This window comes from Rhamphochromis sp. 'chilingali' (assembly GCF_963969265.1).
Source record: "Rhamphochromis sp. 'chilingali' genome assembly, chromosome: 15".
Classification (NCBI taxonomy): Eukaryota; Metazoa; Chordata; class Actinopteri; order Cichliformes; family Cichlidae; genus Rhamphochromis; species Rhamphochromis sp. 'chilingali'.
In genome coordinates, this window is record NC_137942.1 from 12,511,875 (window position 1) to 12,538,189 (window position 26,315).

Genomic DNA, 26,315 nt, shown 5'->3' on the forward strand with positions numbered 1-26,315 from the left:
ACTGTTTAGTAAAAGGTTAGTAAACATATCCTGCATTAATACGGTCTAGAGAACACGTGACCTGGGACTTTTCTTTCCGCCCCTGTTAACCACGTGAGCCATCTCGCTTGCCGTACCGGGGCGGGGTACGACTACAACAGCTAGCTGCATCGTTATAGACATCAACAATAGTTGTGTCCAGTGAAGTTTATGTAATTTTGAGAGCTGCCATATTTCGCGCGTATACTCTCTGAACCTCCTACGCATCTTATCAGTATATGTTTTAATTCAGTTCACCAGTTTCCTGGAATAATTTCCACCTTTCCGCTTTTATTTGTTCGCACAAATGCTAATATTAGCTAGCTAAACCTGTCATAACTTGCAACAGATACTCGTGCTAAAGGTCTGCGATAATGCCTCTATCGGAGACGGAGAATGGGTTTTCCGGTGGTGAAGGAGGAGGAGAGGCGGACGCTATTGTGCAGACTTGTGTGCTGGGCAGCTTCAGTGAGAGAGGCGAGACCACAGCCCTCATCTCCAGCCTGCCGGAGGTCCACGGAGACCTGGGGCCAAGGGAGTCTACTACAGAGAGGTTCCTAGGTGAGACGGTCACAAATAAATCAGCTTCCCCAAGATAAGCAATTTTAAGTGATTAGTTTGGAGACGTGATGGTCTGCTAATTTCTCCCTGCAGTAATAATGAACAGATATCAAGAGCAGCCTCATCTGCTGGACCCTCATCTAGGTACACTACAACAGCTAATTTACAAATAAAATCACTCAGTTTATAAAAAGTCAAAGGAGCTTGCAGTTTATAAAAACACTTCCTTCCTTATTTTGTTCCTTTTTTATTTTAGAATGGATGTTAAATATGATACTGGACTTTATAAGGAGTGAAAAGTCTCCACCTTCGTTGGTTCATTTGTGTTTCAGGTTCCTCTACGTAATCTGCAAGGTCAGTTTTCTCATTAAAAACCTCCTGACTGCACTGAATAAAAGCCGCAATGTGATTGCACTCACGCATGTCTTATGCAGCAGATTCACTAATCCTGCACGTTGTTTGTTTATTTCTGGTTAGGTCAGAGGCTATAAAATTTTCATGCAGCTTTTTCCTCATGAGGTGGCCGATGTCCAGCCAGTTCTGGACCTGATGTCCAGACAGGATCCCAGTGACTCTGAGGTGAGGCTTTAGTTTAAAGGGAAAAATAATAGCTTCACACTGATGCATCAGTTACATATACCTATAGGCAATAGTGTATATTGTTTTGATCTTTATTTATTTACTTGTTCCAGACTTGGGAAACTCGGTACATGTTGTTGTTATGGCTGTCTATGACCTGCCTCATACCCTTCGATCTTTCTCGTCTGGATGGCCACCTCGAGTCAGATGGTGGTAAGGCTAGAGAGCCTATCATGGATCGCATTCTAGCTATTGCCAAGGTTAGTTATACCAAAGTGATATGATGTTTTTATGTTTTGGCATAGCCATTGCCAAAGTCAAGAGTGCTGTGGCCTACTTAAAAAAGAAAATCGCATGGGGCCCACTTAGTCTTAAATTTTTAACTCAAATCAAAATAAGAAAGAAAGTGATGTGTTTCCTTGAAAAACTTATTTAAAAAACATAACAAAGGCTGTTGGTTATAGATAGCTAATGCTACTCAGTCATATGTAAAGTGCTAAGGCCAATGTGTGACCCACCTTCCACTGAGACACAAACTTCAGTACAAGAGTAGTGAAATTAGGTCAGAATAAGGAGTAAACCATCTCATATTACCAGTTTTTTATATACATAAACTAATTTTATAGAAATATTTAACTGTACATATCTGAGAGTAATTTTAAGGTGAATTTCTATTACTACAGTGCCTTTGCATCCCGCCAGGGGTCCCGGCCCACACTTTGGGAGTCGCTATGTAGTGTTGCGGCTTGATTTTTGATGATATATATGCCTTCCTGTACAAACTGATCCACCAGAGATTCCTTAACAAGAAAATCCAGCAGTGTGATATTGGCACTAGATTTAATCTTGTCATTTAAGATTTTTGTCAATTTTTTCAAATTTGCATAATACAGTATGTGTTTGTGTATTTTTAAACAGTATGAATAATCGCACTATTTTTTTTCTTCCACAGTCTTATCTAGTTGTGAGCGACAGTGCAAGAAATGCTGCATCTGTATTGGTATCAAAGTAAGTGGACAAATACCACACAGACACTTAAAGTTAAACAGTGTTTTTAGTAACATACCTGAGAGGTAAACATGCTCCAGTCCATGTTTTTAAATCTGTCGTGGAGTACACAACCTACTCCCATTGGCCACACTTTGATTGTCTTCGCTAATGGTTTCACACGATTGATGAGTGGTGAATATTCGGGGGAGAAACAAAGAAAGGTGATCAGACTGTCCCAGGTGGGGGAGGGGCGTTACCGTGTAGGCTCCAGCAATAGGATATCCATCCATCCATCCATCCATTCGCTTATCCTTTTCAGGGTCGCGGGGGGCGCTGGAGCCTATCCCAGCTGTCATAGGGCGAAAGGCGGGGTACACCCTGGACAGGTCGCCAGTCTGTCGCAGGGCCAACACATAGGGACAGACAACCATTCACTCGCACATTCACACCTAGTGGCAATTTGGATTATCCAATTAACCTATCCCCACAAGCTGCATGTCTTTGGACGGTGGGAGGAAGCCGGAGTACCCGGGGAGAACATGCAAACTCCACACAGAAAGACCCCGGCCTGATGGGGGAATTGAACTCAGGACCTTCTTGCTGTGCGGCAACAGTGCTAGCCACCGTGCCACCGTGCTGTCCTGGATAAGGATAATCTTTATTAGTCCCACACATGGGAAATTTGTTGTACCACAGCAGAAAGTGAACAGTCTAAAGTTACAGTAGCAAAAATTAAGAAAAACACTGGAGTAGGATAAGATAATAAGAATAAGATACTATATACTATAGAATAGAATAAAATACTATATATAACAGAATAAAATATGTTATCAGAAAAGGAATTGCAATTGTATACACATTGTCCTGTGTTGTCCCCTCTTGTGTGGCAGGAGACATGTTGATAAAATTTAGCTAATACTGTCTTTAGGTTGGAGTGGTTGAAGTCACCTGCTACAATAAATGCAGCCTCAGTGTGTACAGGTTGTTGTTTGCTAGTGGCCGCATGGATTTCGCTCATAGCAAGCTTATCATTAGCATTAGGTGGGATATATGCACCTGCATTTGGTTGAATCTGAGCAGAGTGTAGTAATATTGTCGAGGCAATATTTCTGTCAAAGCCCTTGAGTTAAACCTGAAATCTGCAGTTCAACCACATGTTGATTCTTTGACTTAAAATCTTTTTAGTGATTTACATTGTTCAAATTCTTATGGACTTTATTTTAAACTTAGTTTTTTATGATCTAATAATGTTTCCCCCTGCTGTTTAATAAATTATTTCTGGTATTTGTTCCATTAGACATCTGTGTGTTGGAGTGGAGAGTGTAGCATGCAGTATTAGATTTAAGATATGGTGTGTGTTTCAGGTGCTGCTGACATCATAGTCACTTTCAGTCTAGTGGAAACCAGGGTATTTTTCAAATGACCATAATCTTAATTATTTTACAGTGTGTTGCTTCAAAGCTAAGCTAAAAAACACAGTTACGATGTTTTTAATTTTGCATCTTTATGTTTGTGAAAATATGTTTTTTACTGAAAACCATACAAGATCATTACTAAAGCATTTTGCCCCTGGTTACAAATATATCTCAGATTCGAAGTAAATTCCAACAAACAATTTAAAACTATTGATCTGTAATCAGGTCTTTATCCAGTAGAGGGCAAGATTGCTCTTGTTATATTTAGTGTCAGCGATTTGGTCTTTCATGGTGTTGTCTTATTTTACATGACTCTGCAGGTTCGTGACTCGCCCTGATGTGAAACAGAAGCGCCTCGGAGACTTTTTGGACTGGAATCTAGCCACTATATCCCAGACCAATGATCAATCATTAAGAAACATTGTGGTGTTGGATGGTGCTCTGCAGTCTCTGGTAAACATATGCGCTCACACTCAAGCCTGTATGTTGTGTGCATACTTGTCTGTGTGTGTATGTGTGTTTGAAGACAGTGTAGTCTGTGTGTATAAAAACCTGTCGAGGGGGACTTACAAGAGCTGACATGACTGGTATGCTTCACACAATAGCCTGTGTGGTTTTAGCAGGTGTGTTATGCACCTGCTGCATGTGTGGGATCTCTTGCTTCAAGTGACTTAATTCAATTTCATCTAATGATTTAAGAAAAACGTTTGTTTTTTTTGTTTTTTTTAAGACAACAGAAGTTTTTTCCCATGTTACACCTTCATTGATAAGCTACGTTTAGATCACTTTGTCTAATCTAAGGTGATCTAATGGATCCCACAAGCATGCACATGAATGTTGTATAATTGGCACGTAAACTTGTATAGCATGTTTTTAAAAAGCGTCGCTTTGCACTTAATGTTTGCTAAATGAACCTGGAGCCAAGGTGTTGCTTAGGGCATTCAAAACTGGCTCTGTGCATTTAGTCTCAAGACTTCAGAACTCAAGCTTACATGTTTTTGTGGTTAATGGGAGATGCTTAAAAGTGCAGCTATGTACCAGCTGCATTAAAAAAAACAAACTATGTTACAGGCAAAGCTCTTCAAGCATGGAAAACGAGATGACCTCTTGCAGTATGGTAGGTTCCTTTTCTTTGTTCATGCACAAAGTAAGAAGCAAGACTTTGCTCTACAGCAGGGGTAGGCAACTCCAGGCCTCAAGGGCCGGTGTCCTGCAGGTTTTAGACATCACCCTGTGTCAACACACCTGAATCAAATCATTAGTTCATTCCCAGGCCTCTGGAGAACTTCAAGACATGTTGAGGAGGTAATTTAGCCATTTGAATCAGCTGTGTTGGATCAAGGACACATCTAAAACCTGCAGGACATCGGCACTCGAGGCCTGGAGTTGCCTACCCCTGCTCTACAGTCTCATTTTGGGGACAAAAATAAATAAATAAAAAGAATCACTGACATGCTGTCTCTTGTATAACTGGCATGTGATTGTTGTTTAACTAATTGTTTAATAGCTTCACTACCTGGAAAATATTTCAATCTAAGTATTAATTTCCACAAACTTTTTATATTCCTGTGTGTTCGCTCATGTAATAAATTTAATAAATAAATTTCCTCAGCTCCTGCAGTTCTACAGTGTCTGGAAAAGAAGCATCTGTCAGAGAGCAGCGAGGCCATGCTGAGGAAGCTTGGTGTCAAATTAACCCAGAGGCTCGGCCTTACCTTTTTAAAGCCCCGTTTGGCCGCTTGGAGGTCAGATTTAGTACCAGCTAGTTTTTAAAATAAGCAGAAACACAGAAATGCATTTTGTGTGTGTGCTTTTTTGTAATATGCAAAATTTTCAGGTATCAGAGAGGCAACCGATCCTTAGCAGCAAACCTTTCCATGTCCCAATCGGCTGCAGACAGTACTGGTGCGACCTCTGAAGTGGAGACAAAAGAACAGGAGGAGGACTACGACATTCCCGAGGAAGTGGAGACTGTCATTGGTAAGTTTCTGCTTCCAATTAATTTAAAATGTTTGTCCTTACAAAACATTTAAAAATAATAATAAAATAAAAAAATCTGATTTGCATGTTATTCTACAGAACATCTGCTATTGGGACTGAAAGATAAGGAAACAATCGTGCGCTGGTCTGCAGCAAAGGGGTAACAAACCTTTTATATGACACTTGAAAAACCTGAACTGTTTATAAAAATGCATCCATGTTGCTGCTTGTCTTTGGTATTTTGACATGTCAAAAGCAGATCATGAGAAAGAGTTGTTGTGTTACAGTAATCTATGTTGTTTAACCCCTCAGCATTGGGAGGGTGACTGGAAGGCTTCCCAAGGAGCTGGCAGATGAGGTGGTTGGATCAGTGCTGGACTGCTTCAGGTACATTCATGCTTGGGGCATTTCGGCTCTCTCTGTTACTTACCCCTCATAGAGGGGCAATGTTCTGCGTTTTGATATGCTTTGCATGTGTTTTGATCCTGAAGCTTCCAGGAAACAGACAACGCTTGGCATGGAGGCTGCCTGGCACTTGCTGAACTGGGTAGAAGAGGACTGCTGCTGCCTTCCAGATTGACAGATGGTAGGTGATTTAATATCTCAATACTTAATGTATGATACACAGACTACTGTAAACAACTTTTATTATTTTATTAAGCATCTTTATACATATGACATGACATTTACAGTTGTCTGCTTTACAAAATTGTTCAACTTTTAGAAAACTTGCAAAATTTGCTCATCACCTTTTCAAGTCATTTCTGAGATTAAAAAAAAAAAGAACAGTGTAACATTTTACATTTTTAACCTTGTAGCAGTGCTATTGGCTAAAACAGTCAAATCTTTCAGTGCTAAATCAATACAATAAGAAGTCCATTATCAATGAGGCTTTTAGACTTTAGATCAGAGATGGTCCTTATTATAGTCAGAGTTTAGTTGTTAGCAGCAACGAGATCTCCTCCTCAGAACCCGTCCGGGCGCTTTTACTCTCTTGGGTTTATGGCATTTGTTTTCAGCCTTTCCACTGTGTGGTCTTTTGATTGCTGTTGCCTTGGCCCTGGTCGTTTGTTTGCTCTTCTCTTGATAAACAGGACTTTTAGCTTCTGTGGAATCTGTCAAGGGCTCGTCTATAGTACTGAAGTCACGTGAAGACGCTGCAGAGCTTGCAATGGCTAGCTGACAGAGTGCTAGAGCTGCAGTCTGCCTCTGGTCACAAGGCTCTTCATCCAGCTTTTCAATGGAGCTCTGCTGAAGATCTTCTAAAGTGCTTGTTGGAGAGCTGCATACAGGGCTGGTCTGAGAAGTTCTGAGGCTGAGGTTCAGGGGCGACTCATGCTCTGTTGATTTCACTGTGTCTGAGCAGCTCAGTCTGTCGACAGACTGAATGTTTTCCTTGTCTTGGTTTCTTGTTGAGAGGTTGAGGGGAGCCATATCATCTGTGCTGTCGACTTCATGACGCTCTGATGAAGTTTCAGGATGTGGATCAGAATCAGACATGAAGGAAAATCTGCTGTTCGCAGCTAATCTGAAACGGAAAGGCCAAAACCATAATGTACACAACATAACAATACAATAATAGAAACAAAAACGTTTTTAAAATTAATACATCCAAAATTTTGAATTTTGCTTACCCTCTGTCTACGTGCTGAGCTGACATTTCTGCACACTCCTCTGGTCTTAAGTCATTTTTGATGTGTTGCACCGCTGTAGACGTGTTTCCTAGTTGTGGGCCGATCTGTGACTCACTGATGTTGGTGTACTGCAGCGCCTCGATGTCTCGCTGGATGATGTGAGCTTGGCTGGGTCTGTCAGGGGATCCCAGAGCTGAGCTGCCCTCTTTGGGACTCAGCCTTGTTGCCTTGTCTCCACTTTGCCCGTGGTGGCTCTCTGCTTGTGTAGAAGTGTGTGGGTGGTTCAGACTGGCACGTGAATGTATGTACAAGTCATAGTCTTTATGGCCAAAAGTTGGGCCATACATATCCAAAGGAATATATCTGTGTCCTGCAATTGGCATAGAAAGCTCGTGGGGTCTGTACAGAGTGTAAGGCAGAGGGTGCCCTGGGTGAAGAGGATGGCAGTACCTGTATGGGAAAGAGGGAAATGGGGAAGTGTTAGCTGGAGTCACTGGTTGTTGTACCATAAGCCTCTGGGGATCCAGAAAATCTGCCTGAAAGGAAGGAGAGTTTGGCTCATTCACATGGTGATTTCCTGGAAGATAGTAAGGTGGATATAGGGGCCGATCAGGCTGGAGATAAGGAGAATATTCGGGAACCAAGAGAGGCGCGAATGATTTTAAGGGAATGGATGATGAAACCGTGCTCCATGGGAAGCGTGGGTGGTTGAAAGTGGGAACAGGAGCTTGCAAGTCCTCGGTCTGCTTCACAGGTGTCTTGAAAGCTTCTGCTCCGTCACGGTTGGGTGTGACAGGTGAGAAGGCAGATGGGCGCGTCTGATCCTTTTCCTCGTTGCTTTCCGTGCTCTGTGTCTCTGAAACCATATTTGGATTTGCTGCACTCTGACTGTCCTTGATGACTGGACTGTCACACCCTACATCGACCTTTTCTGTGTCATCTGTGCTCTCAGCTTTCTTCTCTTCAGCTCCCTGCTTCTCTGGAGTGTTGTTCTGAACTGCTGGTTGGGCATTTTTTAAATCCTTAGTTTTAGGAGGGATTGCTTTTGCCATTGCCTTCATCTGTCTAGCTGTTTGCCCACCTTTCTGTGATACGAGGGAGATGGAGTTTTCACACAAGTTGTATTTCATATGGTTGAAAAGATGGGACTTTTCGTTGCAGGTGAATGGGCACTGGAAGCACTGGTACTTGAAAGGCTTGCCTGGTGGTCGGGGAATATAGTGGGGTCTTTTTGGCTTGCGTTCTTGAACAGTCTCCATCTTGATTCTGAAAGAAGAGTATAGCGTGTCATAGTTGGAGATTTAGTAATGGTTTAGATTTTACTGAAGTACCTCTATTCTAAAGTAAACATGCCAATAAATCGGCAAAAAAAACAAAACACACCCGTCTTACAAAAAAAGTCACAAATGTCAATGGACTAGGCCAGTTGCCGATGGCCAGTAAATCCATCCAAATGCCCAACCCTACTCTGTACCAGATTCCCAAGCTTGCTGTCAAGTAATGAGCCTGCTCAAGTTGTTTGACTGGTTACCATAAAAAGTGGTTGATTTTTCGGTGAGTGTTTCTTCAGCTGCTCAGCCAGAAAATCTCTAGCTGCACAAAACACAGAGCCCTCGGGCTAATGTATTTCTGCAACTTCACAGTGCTTTGGACACCAAACAGAAATATACCCAAATATGTAAAGTAGCCTACCATATGCAAAAATGTTGCCACACGTTTGCATAGATGCAGTTCTGTCCTAGTTTCGTTTTGGTTGATTGACGGCAGCCTGCAAACACCTCCACATGTTTCGCACTTTCACTCAACAGTCGGTTTTGCGATTGCTTTGCTCATCACGCCTCTAATGTTAGAGAGTCGCTAATCCACTAGACAGTTAGACTACACACTTTCTAGCACAAACCTCGAGGGCATGTAGAGACAAGCTCGCTCCCTCTCTCGCTCTCAATCTACTAAACTCTGCGCTGTCGGCGTGGGAACCACCAGCCACCTGCTTCCCATGACTACACCTGCGGGATGAATTTATCACTTGATGAGCTCACCAGCTCAGGAGACGCATGAGTATTGGAAGTAATTGTTTAATAGTTTTTCTTGTGATACAGCGTTCACGCTAGCTGAACAATATCAGCAATTAGTAAGTCTGCAAACGAGGATGGCATCTGTAGCACTTCAGGCTTCTGAAACGAATCATCACCTAAAGCTGTAAGTTCAGTGTTGGTGGGCGGACTCAGAGGAACCTGCTTGTCATGCGCTGTTGCAAGAAGTTGCCACTCGAGTTTCTGTCCCAACTGTGGTAGCATGCAAAACCACTCCCTTCTTAAGAAGTAAAAGTCTTTCGAAAGTCTTCTTATAACAAGTCTTTATTTTCATTATAATACAGCTTTAAAAAAACAAAAACAAAAAACAAAATAAAGGATCTAAACTTACTTGTTTTTTTAAAATAAATCTGGATGGAGTGAGATCAGGTAAGTTTAGTTTTTTAAAGATGATATTCTTTAAAGAAGGCTGTCTGTCTGCTGTCTAAATAAGTATTTTAGACCTGGTTAAAAGGTTGTCTGCAGAGCTCAGATATTTACCTGTGGCTCAGTTACTGCAGCCTGAGCAGGGACTAATTAGGATCAAGAGGTAGCAGGTGCACAGTTATCCCTACCCTTTATGCAGCCAATAAAAATGGTTAGAAACACCATTACAAATCACAGTCAGTCTTATCCATTGGCAAAGAAATGCTTTGATAGAGTGCTGAAAATAAGTTTAGTGTTAATAAAAGAAAGACAAAAAAAGAAAAAAACAAAACAAACCCTACCTTCTCTAGCCAAAGGGTCAGTATCTTATCCTCTTTATCCAGTGGGCTGCTCCACGCTTCACGCCGCACGGCACTTTCTGGTCAGGACACCTCCGTCGGTACGTGCTCGGAGTTCAGAGTGGGTGAACGTGTGTGTGATCATGAATGTGTTTGATATTTGTTGTGTGGTGAGTTTCTATCTCTGAGGAGTTGTCTCACCTGTGGGTGGAGCTTTCATCTAAACAGCAAGGCCCTCGGGCAACACTGATGTACCTGGTATTAGTCAAGCCTCAAGCAATGATTTACATGTGGGGGGGGGGGGGTGCAATCCTTCTTCCCCTTTCTGGTTCCAACTGAACAAATAATGTATATGAAGTTTTAAATAAAGTTTAATAGCAGGCAGGCCATTTATTCTCCTATTAGTCCTTTTTATTTTCTGTTAAAACAAATGTTCTGTTATTATGAAACAGATTTATTTTGATAATCATCCTAAATAACATGCACTTACTATATTGTTCATAATCTGACCTTGAAAAGTCTTATGAACTGGTGCTAGCTTATTTTCATGTTGTATTACTCTCCTTTAATCTGGAATTGCAAAAGTCAAGCTTTGTGAAGATAAAGTAGTGATCTTTGCTTACCAAAAACATTTCATGCAGTTTGTGTAATATATATTTTGGACATTTCTGACAACTTTTCATCTCACTGCGGTGTCTGCTTGCAGTTGTGCCACTCATTATCAAGTCCCTAATCTACGAGGAAAAGAGAGGAGCGTGCAGTGTTGGTTCCAATGTGCGTGATGCTGCCTGCTACGTCTGCTGGTCTTTTGCGAGGGCTTATGAACCCAAGGAGCTCAAACCTTTTGTCACTCAGATTGCCAGGTAACCTTCCCTTATACACATGAAACACTGCTACACATAGGCAATGATGGGAATAACGGCGTTACAAGTAACGGTGCTACTTTTTTCAGTAACGAGTAATCTAACTAATTACAATTCCTATCGTTACAACGCCGTTACCGTTACTGACAAGAAAATGCGGCGCGGTCGCGTTACTATTTTTCAACAAACAGACGGTTGAAGCTGTGTTTAGCTTCCAGCACCTATAATCAGTTGCACGGAAGTAGCTGTAAGTAATCTGGGCGCTACAGCTTTAAGCAGCGGCACGCTCCCACGGGCGGCAATCACTTTCTGGCCGACGATCACTTTTTTGCACAACACCTGGAGCTAAGGGGGCAAAACAATCGCATGAGTGCTGCTGTTTGACTGAGGAAGAATAAAGTAGTTGTGGTAACCCAATCACATGACCACTTAAAGATGACAAAGCAACAAGGTGATATATACCAGTTTTTAAATTGTGTTGATAGGCCACGTAAAACCAGAGTCATGATAAACAATATATACACATTTTTCCTCAATAGTTTCATCACGTTTACGGTCTAAGGACAGCGCTAGCAAGCACTCTCTGCTTATGACCAAAAAACAAACAAACAAAAAACACCTCTTTCGAGTTGGTGGAAAAATGTCGACCAATCAAAAAATGATATGGCAACCTGACATTTGGTTGTTTACGAATAGGGGGAAGTTTTAGGAGTGATGGCGAGAGAGAGAGAGAGCAGAAAAAAAGAGAGAGAGCCAGTTTTGAGATGTGAGAGATTTGTGACGTTTAGCGTGTTTGGAGTGTGTAGTTAATGTGTTGTCTTGTGTAGTTAGTGTGTAGTGTTGTGGATAGTTTTGTGTTGTGTGTCCGAGCAATGAGGTGACTGCTATCTGCAGGTATCAAGCTGTGATGTTCTCCTTTATAGTGGACAGAAATTATTTTTTTGGAGTGGCACAAATAATTTGTGTGGCATCTTATTGAATGCAGAACAGCTGATTGTTCTGTAAATAGTTTGAAATGTTTTTTTTTAAAAAGGGTAAAAGGTAAATGGCTGCAAATAACTTGTTGTTTGCAAAACTTGTGCATATGATTTTAAAATTGGCAATTTATATTTGCATTTAAAGTTATGAAATATGATTAAATAAACATGTTTGTGGTTGTTACAGTAAAAGACCTTTTCTACTTGGAATTTATGTTTTTTTTGTCTGATTTTAGATCAATTGCGTTAATACAGTATATCAAAATGAAAACATAACTGTAAATTCAAACACGTGAGGTTGTGCTGAAAAACAATGATACCAATCAAGGCAAAGTAAATAGTTTTTAACGGTGAAATGTAAAGGAAACATCAAAAGTAGTGAAAAATGGCCAATTATACCCTGGACCCCAGAGGGTTACATTTTTTTTTTTAAAGTAAGGCAATAGTTACTTTTCAAGTAATTAATTACTTTTAGAATATTGTAACTCAGTTACTTTTTTTGAAGAAGTAACTAGTAACTATAATTAATTACTTTTTCAAAGTAATTTCACTTGTTATAGAAAATGTATAACAAACCTCATTTCCCCAGAGGAAAACTATTATCGTTATTCCACTAGTAAAATGCAAAATAATTACTTAGAGAATTATCTCCAGTTTCATTAGATTCCTTCAGTACCTTGCTGCGGTTTAATATTCAAGCAAAGTCAGCATTTATCCTCCTGAGCAGTTTAAAGTTAATGCATTTAAGAATTAGAAACACCTTTCTAATTAATATAATACAGTTGAAAATGGAGGATAGAAATTTTGCAAAGAACCGGCTGAAATCAAGAGATCGGTGCACGTGACATGTCAAGTAATCAGTCAAGTCATTTGATTGCAGCTGTTAGGAGTGACATTATCATTACAATTTGCATAGAAACTGCAAGGTGTTTTTACTGCCTCAAACCAGTTTTTCTGTGTCATATCAGTCTTGCATGTCCCCACACAGGCAACATACATCGCCATTTGATAATGTTTTCATGTGTTCAATTTAGAATAGGCTACAAGTTTGGATTTTTATGTTGTAAAAATCAAATAGATTCAGTAAAGCTCCAATTGTCTGAGGCAGTGGGTGGGAAAAGTACTTTTTTGTTGTTGTTGTTGTTTTTAAAGCAAATGCACAACATGGGCTTTATATGCTAAATAAAGGCTATAGTCCTTTTTTTTTTTTTTACATAGAACTTTTTATATTACGTTTCGGTTTTGAAATGAGATCCAGTATCTAAAGATCTGCATTCCTGGTTTGCAGGACGTTGACATTTGGAGTATTATCTAGCATATCTGCTAAAGAGCACATTTTGCTCTGTTTTGGTGTTTGACTGAAAAACAGAAGGTTTATAGGTTTGGTGCAGAAAGGTTTATCTCAGTATTTTTTAACCCTGGTGCAGCATGAAGGGAAATTTATTTTAGAAAAACAAGGAACCAAAATCTGGTCTTTTCCTACAATCCTCATCAAATTTATAAAAATGATTTTTATGTTCTGTTACCTTAGACTGCATTATCTCTATTAGAAGTGCATTTCTTTCTGCATGTTTTCCCCTCATGTTGCTGCAGCAGCCGCTATGTTAAACTGCAGGCATTTAGTTAAGACTTCATTTGCATGCAGCATGCTTATACGGGCATGGCAAGAAGTACTGAAATCGTTGTTTGTTTGTTTTTACATGAACATTAACAGACGGTACTTGCTGAGTAAAATGTTTTATATGCCTCACTTTAAAATCAGAACTAGCTCTAAAAATAAAAACCAAGATCGGGAGATTTTCCCATCTAATGAGCAACCATGCAGAGAAGTACGACATCACCCATTGACATGTGTTCAGTCTTTGTTAATAGTAACGGTTTATCTCATCCTTGAGCTCTTTTTCTTGGTGTGCATGTATGGACCTGTGGCCTGTGACTGTGCAGACCAGCTCTGCAGTGTCAGTTTGAACCCCTGCAAATTATCATCAGCAGTCGCGACAACACCCTCCCTTTCTCTAGCCTACAGGACTGCCAGGTTTCGCCTGCTGTTGTAGGTTTCGGTCGCCGTTTGGCAGCAATGCTAAGACAAGCTGGTTCCTGCTCTATTCATCAAAGCTTGATGACATTCACAGAAAACTCACTTTTGTCAGTGGCTTGGGGGCACACTCATGCACTTGTATTCTTACTAACTTAAATAAATAAACTATATACTAATTGTAGCAGTGTTAAAAGTAATTTAGAGTAAGCTTTATGTCTAGAGTTCAGCCAGGAAGTTTGTTTTCTAAACCCTCAGGGTGAGGGCAGTTAGCATAGCCAAATTGGGCAGCTGGTAAATCTCCATGCTGGGATCTTGCTGAAGCTGGGTACATGAAGGGAAAAAGGACAACAGCAGTCAGTCTCAGCCTGTCACAGGTTGGCCCCCACTTAAACGTGGTGTGGGGATATTTAGGTCAGAAGGCAGTCGTGCTTAATCATATTATGGTTTACCGTCTGTGCTGAGAATCTGTGGTTCACAATCACAGTTTGCAATAATGATGTAATTGAAACCTAGCATCTGACTCATCTGTGCGCTCATAAGAATCTGTACACTGTTGGTGAAGATTGAGGTTAATTTCACAGGAATGGGGCAGTCTAACATTTATATTAGTATATTTTTAATTCCATATGCATAAAAACTGTATTTAAGCGTTAACTACAGAATTTTCTAAAATTGAAGTATCCGTCAAGCAGAAAAATTATAAAAACAAAGTACAAGAAGGCTGATTCATCTTTACTTAACGCCCTGTGACAAGAAAAAGTTATTACCTTCTCCAACACGTTTGGTGGCGGTTGAATGTATTTAACATATACTTTGTGTCTTTCTGCAGTGCTTTGCTGATCACTGCTGTGTTTGATCGAAATGTTAACTGCCGCAGAGCTGCATCTGTAAGTTCTCTTTTCGACATCCCATGCTTTCCTAACTAAGACATACAGTTACAGGACAGCAGTTCATTTTGTCTCTTTTTGTCCCAGGCTGCCTTCCAGGAGAATGTCGGCAGACAGGTTTGTGACCTCAGTATTGACTACATGAACATTGTGACTAACAGAATCGCTGTGATTTGAAGCTTATTTGTTGCCAAATATCTAGCTCATGCTCAAACTTGCCTTGTTAGTGAGAACCTTTTAAGTAAAGAAATAGCCTCCCAGTATGGCTGCAGGGCACCAGCAAAAGCTTGATTTGCAAGTAGACCTCGAGCAATAACTCTGTGAGATCGTTTCTTGAATTTGGAACCTAACTGTGTGTTTTCTATCTCATAATCATGAGCTCAGTGTTTAATAATATGAGCAACCTTTAATTAATGAAATGCAGTAGAAACATCTCAGCACTTTCTTGGTTTCTTGTGTCTCAATAGGGGACATTTCCTCATGGTATTGACATCTTAACAACAGCAGACTACTATGCAGTTGGTAATCTCAACAACTGCTACCTGAACATCAGGTAAGAAACACTGCACAAATCACAGTAGCCTAAAAAATAAATGTTGTAAACAGGTAATACATTTTCTTTTCACACTGGCACAGCACAGAATTAAATCTCAGTTTTTCCTAACATTACTGTTTATGTGTGTTGTCCCTAATTAAAAATATCTTATCTCACTATAAGTGACAAGCAAGAAAAAAATCATTCGGGCCAAAAGTGGGTTGTGTACTCTCTCTCTGGAACAGCGGTCCCCAACCTTTTTTGCGCCACGGACCGGTTTATGCCCGACAATATTGTCACGGACCGGCCTTTAAGGTGTCGCGGATAATTACAACAAAATAAAACTAGTACCGGTACCGAAAAAAAGAAGATTTATTCATAACACACGTGAAAAGACCCAGGAAAACAGAGTTAATGATAAAAACGATAACAAAATACCGCTGAAAACCGATAAAAACCCTGAAAACCATACATTTCACACCCGAGCCTCAACTCTTGCGGCCCGGTACCAAACGACTCATGGACCGGTACCGGTCCGAGGCCCGGGGGTTGGGGACCGCTGCTCTAGAAGATAGACCCTGCCTCCCACTCTAAAAAGAGAAACCTGTCCAGAAATGTCATAATCTTGGATTCTTCTTTGACTGATGACAAAATAAGGTCACACTTTATTATGTCTATAAGAAAATTACACTTTTTTCCATTTTATACTATAGTAAACACTTTCCTTATTTCTTGATTAATCAGTTTCAAGACCTTTTCAGTACAGCAAACTGGTCTTTGTGTGCACTGCAGTCTTATTCAGAGTGAAATAGACAGTAAACCATGGCATGCTTCAGGGAGTGGCTACCTTGTGATTGACAAGTTGCCACAACACGAGCACACCTCATCTTTGCTATGTCAATGGGCTCCACTCTTCACTCGCTTCAAATTAACCTTTTACATAAAGTGTACAGTCCATCATCACATCATCACATGACCTTGGGTTAAGGTAACTGAGTTGTAACGGCACCAAAAATCTTAATATTATAACCCAGTATATACACATACACATTTGATAAAGTGTATATTGAAGCCAGTGCAGAAAAACTTTAGCCTTTACAAGAATCTGCACCTTTGGCAGGAATGTGTCACCAACTTAGTAAACATTTAAGCGGTGAAAACGAATAAAGATGCTAGCCTCAGGGCATGAATGAATACAGAACGAGGAAGGAACATAGCACAGTGATAGCAGATGTGATTTAAGTGTGGCTAAACTGATGTTTGCATTCTATTGGTTACCAAAACATGCATAAAACTGTTATGTGTGTTGTTATTTTTTTATTACTTGTCTCAAAGTGTCTATATAGCAGGTTTCCCAGAGTACACCAAATCCATGATCGACCATTTAGTAGCTATGAAGATCAACCACTGGGATGGGTAAGTACTTGCATTAATAATGCTGCCAAATGTGAAAAGGACACTGTTTTGTTTTCACTTATTTATTTATCTATTTATCTTTGTGTATATATTTTGCAGTATGATTCGAGAGCTTGCCACTAAAGCTCTCCACAACTTGACGCCTCAAGTGCCTGATTATATGGCAGCAACAGGTAAACAATGTCACCCTACCTGTTCCTCAGTCAATGTTTGCCTTTTAGTTCAACTGCTAAATGCTTTATGAAACTGAATGAAACCTTCAATTAAAAATAAAGAGTGGAAATTTTATATTCCCCCTCCCTGCTCGGTTTCAGTTTTACCGCAGCTGTTGAAAATGGCCGTGGGTATTGATCTCCATGGCCGGCATGGAGCCATCCAGGCTTGCGGGCAGATCACACATGCTCTGTACAAAGTGGGCCTTCAAACCAACAGGTAGGCTTTATATACACAATAAAAGTAGCATTAGCTAGGGTTGGTCTAGAACTGAAACTTCTTTTTAAACCTTAATGTACACGGGTTAAAAACACTTTTTAATCAGAGTAAAGCATTAAGTCAGTTAAACTTCTGGCATATTAAAGTGGTCGTTTAAGTAGCAGAGGGGGTTGTTGGTTTGATTCTCATGCTTTGGTGTTAATTAAATTAACAACAGGTGCACTAGAGGGGAAACAATGACACAACGCCCAACACAGGAATGGTTTTACAGACCACTTCTACATTTTGCTAGTTTAAGTGTCACTACTGCTAGCATGAGGCCATACCTCACTGGACCTTGCAGAGGTTTCACTGGTAGTCCTCCAGGATGGTGCATCAATATGTGCCACTGGCAAAGGATTTACTATATCACCCAGCACAGTCTCAGGAGCATGGAGGAGTTTCCAGGAGGCAGACAGTTACTGTAAGAGAGCTGGACAGGGTCGTAGAAGGTCGTTAACCCCTTAACAGGACTGATATCTGCTCCGCCTATCTGCTTGTGTAAGAAGGAAGAAAATGAGCACTACCAGAGCCCTATAAAATGACCTCCAGCAGGCCACTAGTGTGAATATCTCTGACAAAACAATGAGAAAAAGCCTTCATGAGGCTGGCCTTAAGGGCCTTACAGCCTGTAGCACCCCGTGCTCGTAGCCCAATTAGCATTTGCTATAAAATACCACATTTGGCAGGACCGTGTGCTTTTCACAGATTAGAGCAGGTTCACCCTGAGCACACATGACAGACGTGAATGGATCTGGAGAAGCCAAGGAAAATATTGATTCCTGTGACATCATTCAGTATATGGTGGTGTGTCATTGATGGTTTGGGGAGACACATCTATGGAGGGATGCACAGACCTCTACAGGCTAGCCAACAGCACACTGACTGCCATTAAGTATCAGGATGAAATTCTTGGACTCATTGCCAGACCCTATACTGGCGCTTTGGGTCCTGGCATTCTCCTGGTGGACAAGAATGTCCGACCTCATGTGTCCAGGCAGTTCCTGGAGGACGATGATACCCTTGACTGGCCCCCACAATCACCTGACCTAAATCCAGTAGAGCACCTTTGGTACATTATATTTTGGTCAATCTGATGCCACCAGGTAGTACAAGATCTCAGTGATGCCCTGATTGAAATCAGGGACGAGATTCCCCCAGGACTCTATCTTTCATCTCATTAGAAGCATGCCCTGATGTTGTCAGGCATGCATGGAAGCACATCGGGCCATACAAATTTCAGTAAAATGGACTCCCTGAATATGGCATCTTTTTGTTACTAACACATTACTGAGTCCTTATCAATATAGATAACCCATAACGATTTGATGTGTTTTCAAAGTGTCCATGTAATTGTTTTAGCAGCGTGCTTTGACAGTGCCCTGTAAGCCTTTGGCACATTAAATGATGGCACTATTAAAATCGGGCTTGTATTTGTCCCATAGGACTGTGGTGGACATGATTTCTCCAGAATGTGTGGATGCTTTAAAGAACATTCACCAAATGGTAAGTGCATGAACTTAAAAATAGTTTCAAGATTAACTTCAAATTAAACAAACTTTGCTCTTCTTGCTCATTTAAATTTGTTGGCCCACTTTCAGCTACACGACCGAAAACAGTACAGGTATGCTGAAATAATCTGTTTAGCTTTGCAGTATGGCAGATCAGTAATATATTACTCGTATTACAATTATGTTTATTTTGTTACATAGGGGCTTTGGTGGAGAGCTGATGAGACCAGCAAGTAAGTTTACATTCAAAGTTGGAATTTAAAAAATAGTTGCATGACATGCTGACGATTCCTGATTGTTTGTTTTTTATTTTTTCACAGTTTGTAGTCTTATAGAAAAGCTGTCCCTGTCCAAAATGCCTTTCAAGAACGACCCCATCATTAGTAAGGCAGTTCTTTACAGCACTGAGGTTTTGCTTTTCTTTTTTTTCCCAACATCACAGCTAACAGTATGTATTATGTTACAGCTGGCTGGCAGTGGATTATAGACGACACCATAAAGACTCTTCATCTTGTTTCTAGTGGAGCAAAGGATGGCATTATGGTAAGCTTAATGCCTTTTCATTCTTCTCTAATGTTGAGGTCATTCCAGGAACCAGTGAGAATGATGATGCTCATTTTTATACGTCAGTTATATCTGTTTATTGTAACCAATCAATAGAGCAAAACACAGGTATCTGTAGTATAAGGTAAAGTGGTTGCTCCACCAGAGTGTGTACTAGTTTGGTCATTTTCAAAGCTGTGGAATCAAATACTGTCACCATTTGTTTATTTGTGGACTATTTTCTGTTTTCTACTCTCTGGCCTTCCCTTTCCTGTGTCTGCAGGCTGCACTTGTATCAGCCTTGTCTGCCTTGTGTGAGGAGTACTACCAGGCCAGTCCAGGCCAGGCTGACCCACAAATGCAAGGTAGCTTAGCTATGGTTTTCTCATTATTCTATAACCAAATATGGATTTCATCTGTATGATTTGGTTAATGTCTGTAACATGTCCGTGTCCTTACATGTTTAGATGCTCTGGTGTCTCAGTACACTGAAGGGCTTAACAACCCACAGATGCTCACTCGTTGCGGATCTGCCCTGGCCCTCGGCTGTCTGCCAAAATTTATGATCCATGGCAAATTGAAGCAGGTGTGTTTGAAGTGTGTCCACACTTTCATTTTCAAGCTGTTTTCCATCTAGCTGTCTCTGCATTTTAGGTATAAATTGGTTTGTGTGTTTGCGATAGATCATTGAAGGCCTTCGGCAGCTGTGCGCTGAAACCCAGAAGGAAGGGACTTTTACTGAGGCGAGGAGAGATGCAATCACATCAGTAGCTCAGTGAGTATTCATATGCACACGCTTATTGCCTTCTCATCTTCTATCTACATTTTTTTCTACCCTGTTGTTTCTTTGGTGTGTATTTGTGCACTGTTATGTTTGTTTGTCTGTCCTCGGCTCTTTGCCTGCTAGTTTAAACACGTGGATATGTAGACAGTGGTGCTAAAATAAACAATTGGCCGACTATACCTGCAGGACCTGAAGGGCATGTCTAGCCATTTCTCCGATAGCATCTTTCCTCAAAATTCAAATTTAATTTCTTTGCTGTGGTTTGTGTATATTTCTCGTTGTCCTTTTAAATTGTGTTTTGATTTGCAAACTGTTTTTCATTTTCTCCACCAGAGTGAGTGTGAAAGCAGGCGCATGTGCTGAAGGCTCTCCGGACTCTACCCTGTGCTCTGCAAATGTAGATGAGGTGTATGGCACTCTCCTCTCCAGTATGGTCGATTACACCACCGACAGCAGAGGGGATGTCGGGGCCTGGTGAGTGAAATTGCTCCTCAAAGGCACATATGTTCTTTTAACCGCCTCGGGGAGGAAGAATTCTTCCCCATTGAGACGTCTGGTCTTCTGTCCCTCCACAAAGGGACGTGCCCATGTCACAGGTAGCTCCAGGCCACGGTTACCGACACGCCTGGAATGTCACCAGGCTTGTCACTTGTCTCCAACATGGGATGGCCTGCTTGCTTTACACTGTCTAGTAATCTTGTTATTTCCTTCTTTCTCTTGAATCGCTTTTCTTCCTTGTTTACCTGCAATCTTTTTTTTTTCTTTTGTAATAACATTGAATGAAGACAGTCCTTCCCTTATTTTCATCATATATAATCAAGAATTCACAAGTTGCTTGTGTTTAAGTTTTGAATAAACACCCTGATCAGCATTTCACATAAACAAATTGTGCCCTTTAGCCATGAAACTAATTTGACTGTAAAACTGCAGAATCCTGTAAAACTGCAACGGTCTTCTGTTGTTTATGCGGCTGTAGCTCAGCAGGTAGAGCAGTTCAAATACTGACTGGAAGGTTGGTGGTTTGATCCCCTGGTTTGATCCCTTGATGAATCCATCAGAGGGTGAATGTGTGTAACATTAGATAGAAAGCACTTAAGCATAGAAAAAAAAGTGATTGAATGAGTAAGAGTGAATGGGTGAATCAGGCATGTAGTATAAAGCGCTTTGAGTGCCCAGATGGAGTAGAAAACGACTATATAAGTTCCAGTCCATTTAGATTACCTTAAAAAAAAGTAATAGATTGATAGATTTAATAGAAAGTGGTGGGGTTTATTCAAGCCCATGCCATTTAAATATACTGTGTGTGTCACTTGCTCAGGGTCAGAGAGGCGGCAATGACTAGTCTGAAAGATGTGACTATGCTGGTGGCTAGCAGTGCTCCAGAAATCCTTTCAGCAGACATGTGAGTACGAATCTTTAATTATTTAAATATGTTCTGTTTTTTCTGTATGTTCTAGGCTCTCCAACTTTACTTTTACTGTTTATTGTTGTCATATAAATTATATCCAATGTTGCCTTTGAGCTTCTTGTAGTTCAAGATCTTTTTTCTTAAGTCTTGATGGCAGCAAAACTTGTATAAACACAACTGTGAGAGAATAGTGATAGTGCTCATTGTCTTTATTTCACACTAATGTATGTAGGGTGAAATGTATGATGTGCTGCCTGGCCCAGCAATCTGCCGAGAAGATTGATCGCTACAGAGCCCACGCTGGCACCATCTTCCTTCACCTCCTTCACAGCACAGATCCTGTAGTACCTCACATTCCCCACCGAGAGGAGCTGTTGGGCATTTTCCCCATGTGAGTCACTACCACAGTTAACCAGTAGCTTTAGGAGCTTTAATAATTGCTATAATTTTAACCAGCCTTTTGTGTTTGGTCGGTTTTGGCACATGCACATGCAGTTTAACAGTGTTTCGTAGATGACAGCTTTATTTGCTGATCTGTGACCCATTTGCTCTGTGTTTCAGTGAGACCACAACCACTCTGAACTGGAATGCTCCATCTCACGCTTTCAAGTATATCGCCCAGCTGCTGGGATTGTTTGAGTATCAGTACCACACTCTGCTGGGGCTCACCGTGTCTGTGGGAGGAATCACAGAGTCCACAGTAGGTGGAGAAGTTGAATATTGTCAAATCTTTACATTGTTATGTGCAGATGGGTGATAGTTTTAATCTGTAAACGTCTAAAAGGTTGGCAGTGAGGGATTTAGAGATTTTCACCTATTGAGCTGTAAAGTTTGATCACCGGTAGGAATGATTTCCTGCTTCTGTGGCTGTCCACTACCCTGAGTCTGCTCCCACAGCAAAGGGGATCGCACTGGCTAACACAGACTCGAAAGACATCATCCGGTAGATGTTAAAGAACTCAGTCGTCTCAGAAAAGAGGGACAAATTTAGCACCTCTTATTGTGGGCTTTTGTGTTTTTAATGAAGTCCAGTAGATGTTTAATGATATTTGTGCGTAGAATAAAGCAGTGGCTTATTATAGAAATGTACTTTTCAGCATTAAACATCCCACAATAAGATCAACACACAATAAGATTTGTGTTGATACTCAGGTTGAGTTTAGACCAGCAGGGGGAGCTTTCAGTCTGATGCACTCTGATCTCGTGTCTGACGTATAACACCTGCCTTTACGGCAGTCCATCGAGTCATTGATACCAGCTATGTTACTCATCTCCACCTGATTACGTCTTGTCTTTTTTATGGCCAAGCGTGAGTCAGACTTACCTACAGATTCAAAATGGGAACATCCCATAGGTTGTATCTGGAGTTTAGCTAATTTCCTGTCCTAATATTTTACTCAACGTCAGTCGGGAGACTCAGCTGGGGTTGATCAAGTTTCCCCCCTTCGTCTGTTATGACCTAACCTGTTAAAACCAATCACTCGGAGGAGAACTTGCACACACAAATTGGAGCCAGTTAGGTTATTTCTTAGCTTTTAGTGTTTATAGATGTACTAAAGAAAATAAGTTTAATGCTTGTAATAGCAGCAGTGGGGCCAGTAAAGTCAAACTTGTCTTCCAGTGGTGGCCTAAATATATTCCCCAAGAGGCAATCAAGCTCTCGTCCTGGTCTTCCAGTGGTTTTTACTGCAGATACATCCTCAGAGATGAGAAGTAGTGATATGTTTGCACAGGGTTGCATTTAGGAAACTGAGCCAAGACTGCATCAATCCATGGGCCAAGAATACTGTTCTCACACCACAGGCACATATTCACACAGGCCAGAGAGACATGAAGCATCTACCAACTTTCCAGGAATTGTGTGGACGTAGATGGCCCACATGACCCTGAAAAAGAGCAGCCACACAACAGAAAAAAGTTGGAGGCGTAAAACAGAAAATTAACCACTGAAACATTAAAAACTGTTATTATTATGTGTATATATGTGCATTAATGTGGATGAGATTTTCAGCCAAGAGTTTCTTAGTAACTCTGTTTATAGGGCATTGTGCAACTATATTATGTTGCTATCTTGCAAATGTCAAGATTTGACACTTTCTTCGCTGTGGTCTGATAATATCTGATGCTTTTCTTTCCCAGGCTCCTCAAGTTTGCACTCGCTCAGCAATAACTTCACAGTAATTTTAATATTATAGTCCAGGTTTCTGTTTTTTCTCAGTTTTTTTCTATTTACATTTCCTACCTTTGCCTTTGAATGACAGGAAAAGAGTCGTAACACGGCAGTGTTTTTGTACTGCATGTACACGTACTCTTGGGTTGTCAATCTGTCCTGTCTTATTGAATTTATTGTCTCTTAAACACCGTGAGACACTTTTTTCCATTTGGAACAAGCATTAAACTATAGACACGGACCTTACAGTGGCCAAAACTTGGGTGTTATTATGTATGATCAGTTAAAATGATGTAGTTTTATATACAAAAAGCTCAGACTTCATCTTCACTGTGACATCATACTGTTTTACAATAACACTTTATTTATTTTTTTATATATATTTACTAGTTTTTTCTGTTTCTGTTTAGGTGCATTTCTCTTCCCAGTCTCTGTTTGACCATCTGAAATTGATTCAGAGCGATAGTGCTGCTTTGGGACAATTTGGAGAAACGTTGCTGAGGATCTTCAGAGACAATCTTCACAATGACAGGTACGGATGATGTGAGGCTTTTTTTTATCTGTCCTGTTTTCAGTACATTACACTTGTAAAAGCTGCATATATTCTCTTTTCTTTTCCTTTCAGAGTGTCCGTTTCCTTTCTTAAGATGCTCAATCAGATTCTTGCTAACAGCTGCTTCGAAATATTCACCATGCAAGAGAAGTGAGTGCTGTGATTTGTTTTTCTTTCTTTGTATTAAACTAAATGTGGATGTTTGTCAGAGCTAAACTTTTTCTGCCTGTGTTTTCTTAGTCATCCGTTCTGTGTGGACCTTTTGGCCCTTTGCAAAGAATTCAAGAAGTCCAAAGACATTTCCAAGCTGCGAGCATGTATATCAGTGTAAGTCTCTGTCTCACTGATAAATGCACACATGATGCAAATCGCTAAAGCTAAATGTATGTTGACTATGCCGGTTTGTGTTTCCCAGTTTATGTGGGCTGATCCAGTTCCAAGGTGAGGTGAGAAAGAAGGTTTTGTCCCAGCTGCTGCTGCTGCTCTGCCATTCATTTCCTGTGGTAGGTTTACTTGGAGCGTGCACCGCTATCCTTGAAGCAGGATTGTTGGGTTTTTTTGATCAACAGTTTCATCCAGGTGGAAAGATCTCAACACCTAATTACTGTACATTCAGCTTTGTTTATGTTTTTTGTATATTTATAGCCAGCTCTAAGGAAAACTAGAGCCCCATCACGTTGTATTTTTGAGTGGACTAAAGGGGACCTATTGTGCTTTTCCTTATTTTGTCACGCTGTTACAGAGTGCAAAATTGGCTTTCAGACTTCTCTAAACACAGTTTCTAGTTTCTTCTGCTCTGAAAAGCCCTGGCAGTGAGCACATAAGCCCCACCCACCTGCTGATCAAAGCTTTTGTTTGTGAGAGGCAACCTATCAGTGTATCAACAGAACTGTATTAGTATTAGATATATGAATCCTTTTGAACTGTGAATCATGCAAAGCTACTCAAGTAGAGTCCAAGAATAAAAATAAATGTGAGCATAACGTGCTCGCTTTTAATGAATGGATGAATTGATATGCATGTGGCTTTGGACACATGCAGGGTGATGATTATTGTCATCAGGTCTAGTTCTCAGTTTATATGTTTGGATCAAGCATAGCTGATTGCTGGAATAGCTCTTGACTCTTGTTCTAATTTGTATTTCTCACAACTGTAGATAAGAAAGACCACAGCCAGCCAGATGTATGAGATGCTTCTGACCTACGATGATGTTGTTGATCCAGAGGTGTTGGATGATGCCATGACTTTGCTAAGTGACACTAACTGGTAAGTAGTCATACTGGAGGCAGCTGTTAAATAAACTGACTATAAGCAGTATGTAAAACGTTGCCATGCTCCTTTCCAGGGAAAGCGACCTCGCCACAGTTCGGCCACATAGGAATCAGCTTTGCGACTGGTTAGGAGTCCCCAGGCCACAACCAGTTACAAAGGTAACCATTTAGCGTAATTATTGAGAGTTTGGAGCACAAGGCAAACAAATTGAATTGAGTTGATCCTAACTGCTGTCTTTAATCAGCAGGGCCCTGTCCAGGTTTCCTGATCACTCACAGGAAATGAAGAACACCCCATGTCAGGTAGCTCTTCTAACTGCCAATAAAACACATGGAAACAGTCGAAATACAATAAATGTATAAAAGAAATTACTTGATTTGTTGTGTTGTTATTACTAAGACACACATGCATAAAGGTTATATCTCTATCACTTTGCGTGCGTTCTGGTTACAGCCTAATGTCACTTTGGTTTCAGTAGAGCTGTTTACTTGTAATCTGCACCTGGAATGACACAGATAGATGAAACTTAAACTGTAGTCTGCGTACACTCCAGGGGGATGTTTTCATTTAGCCATGTTGGCACACACCGTGGAATCTCACTGAGGCCTACGCAGACCTACTTTTTCTGCATCGGTGGAAGTGCCAAGGGCTAGAGGAGTCTCGGGGCCTGATAGCAGAGCCTCCCTGGTGCTCTGTGGTACAGAGCCTTTGTCATCAGAGGCTGATAGTAGCCACATTGTGTCCGACACCTTCCTTCACAAAGATAGAATTGTTGCATTATTTTCAAATTACGTGCTTCTGATTGCGAGTCACACAGTGTAGAAACTCCCTAAGCTGGTAATCACTATATTGCATTACATTTTTTTGTGCTGTGTATAATATGATTAATGTAACTAGATTTATCCTTTCTCGT

General features: G+C 40.7%; 2 protein-coding genes across 3 annotated transcripts; one reads left to right on the forward strand and one right to left on the reverse strand.

Annotated features, from left to right (window-relative positions):
• Nucleotides 1-118: 118 nt before the first annotated feature.
• Nucleotides 119-25,770, forward strand: tbcd (tubulin folding cofactor D). 2 transcript variants are annotated; one of them, XM_080904762.1, is made up of 39 exons: nucleotides 119-579; nucleotides 673-723; nucleotides 836-933; nucleotides 1,057-1,158; nucleotides 1,272-1,418; nucleotides 2,111-2,166; nucleotides 3,884-4,016; nucleotides 4,635-4,680; nucleotides 5,176-5,308; nucleotides 5,401-5,543; nucleotides 5,643-5,703; nucleotides 5,856-5,930; nucleotides 6,035-6,129; nucleotides 10,681-10,837; nucleotides 14,682-14,739; nucleotides 14,827-14,856; nucleotides 15,207-15,292; nucleotides 16,610-16,690; nucleotides 16,790-16,863; nucleotides 17,005-17,122; nucleotides 18,607-18,667; nucleotides 18,763-18,785; nucleotides 18,874-18,905; nucleotides 18,993-19,055; nucleotides 19,139-19,215; nucleotides 19,499-19,580; nucleotides 19,683-19,801; nucleotides 19,899-19,990; nucleotides 20,333-20,473; nucleotides 21,318-21,401; nucleotides 21,640-21,798; nucleotides 21,969-22,107; nucleotides 23,988-24,109; nucleotides 24,203-24,280; nucleotides 24,371-24,457; nucleotides 24,546-24,633; nucleotides 25,287-25,396; nucleotides 25,476-25,560; nucleotides 25,647-25,770. In XM_080904762.1, exons 1-39 carry the CDS (start codon nucleotides 393-395, stop codon nucleotides 25,668-25,670), a joined length of 3,597 nt encoding a protein of 1,198 aa, XP_080760888.1. In that variant the 5' UTR covers nucleotides 119-392; the 3' UTR covers nucleotides 25,671-25,770. The 2 variants fall into 2 exon arrangements, with proteins under 2 accessions (XP_080760888.1, XP_080760889.1); XM_080904763.1 differs by having other exon boundaries at nucleotides 25,650-25,770.
• On the reverse strand, nucleotides 6,185-10,150 carry znf750 (zinc finger protein 750). Its single transcript, XM_080904764.1, has 3 exons — nucleotides 9,978-10,150; nucleotides 7,178-8,443; nucleotides 6,185-7,071 (listed from the first exon to the last, which is right to left on the reverse strand). The coding sequence occupies exons 2-3, from the start codon at nucleotides 8,434-8,436 to the stop codon at nucleotides 6,486-6,488; spliced, it is 1,845 nt and encodes a 614-aa protein (XP_080760890.1). The 5' UTR covers nucleotides 8,437-8,443; nucleotides 9,978-10,150; the 3' UTR covers nucleotides 6,185-6,485.
• Nucleotides 25,771-26,315: the final 545 nt, after the last annotated feature.

Coding starts and splice junctions, on each gene's coding strand:
- tbcd (XM_080904762.1), top strand. CDS start 393: ATGCCTCTATCGGAGACGGAGAATGGGTTTTCCGGTGGTGAAGGAGGA. Junction 18,906..18,992: donor AGAGCTGATGAGACCAGCAA/GTAAGTTTACAT, acceptor ATTTTTTCACAG/TTTGTAGTCTTATAGAAAAG. Junction 19,216..19,498: donor GAGCAAAGGATGGCATTATG/GTAAGCTTAATG, acceptor CTGTGTCTGCAG/GCTGCACTTGTATCAGCCTT.
- znf750 (XM_080904764.1), bottom strand. CDS start 8,436: ATGGAGACTGTTCAAGAACGCAAGCCAAAAAGACCCCACTATATTCCC. Junction 7,072..7,177: donor GCTCAGCACGTAGACAGAGG/GTAAGCAAAATT, acceptor TTTCCGTTTCAG/ATTAGCTGCGAACAGCAGAT.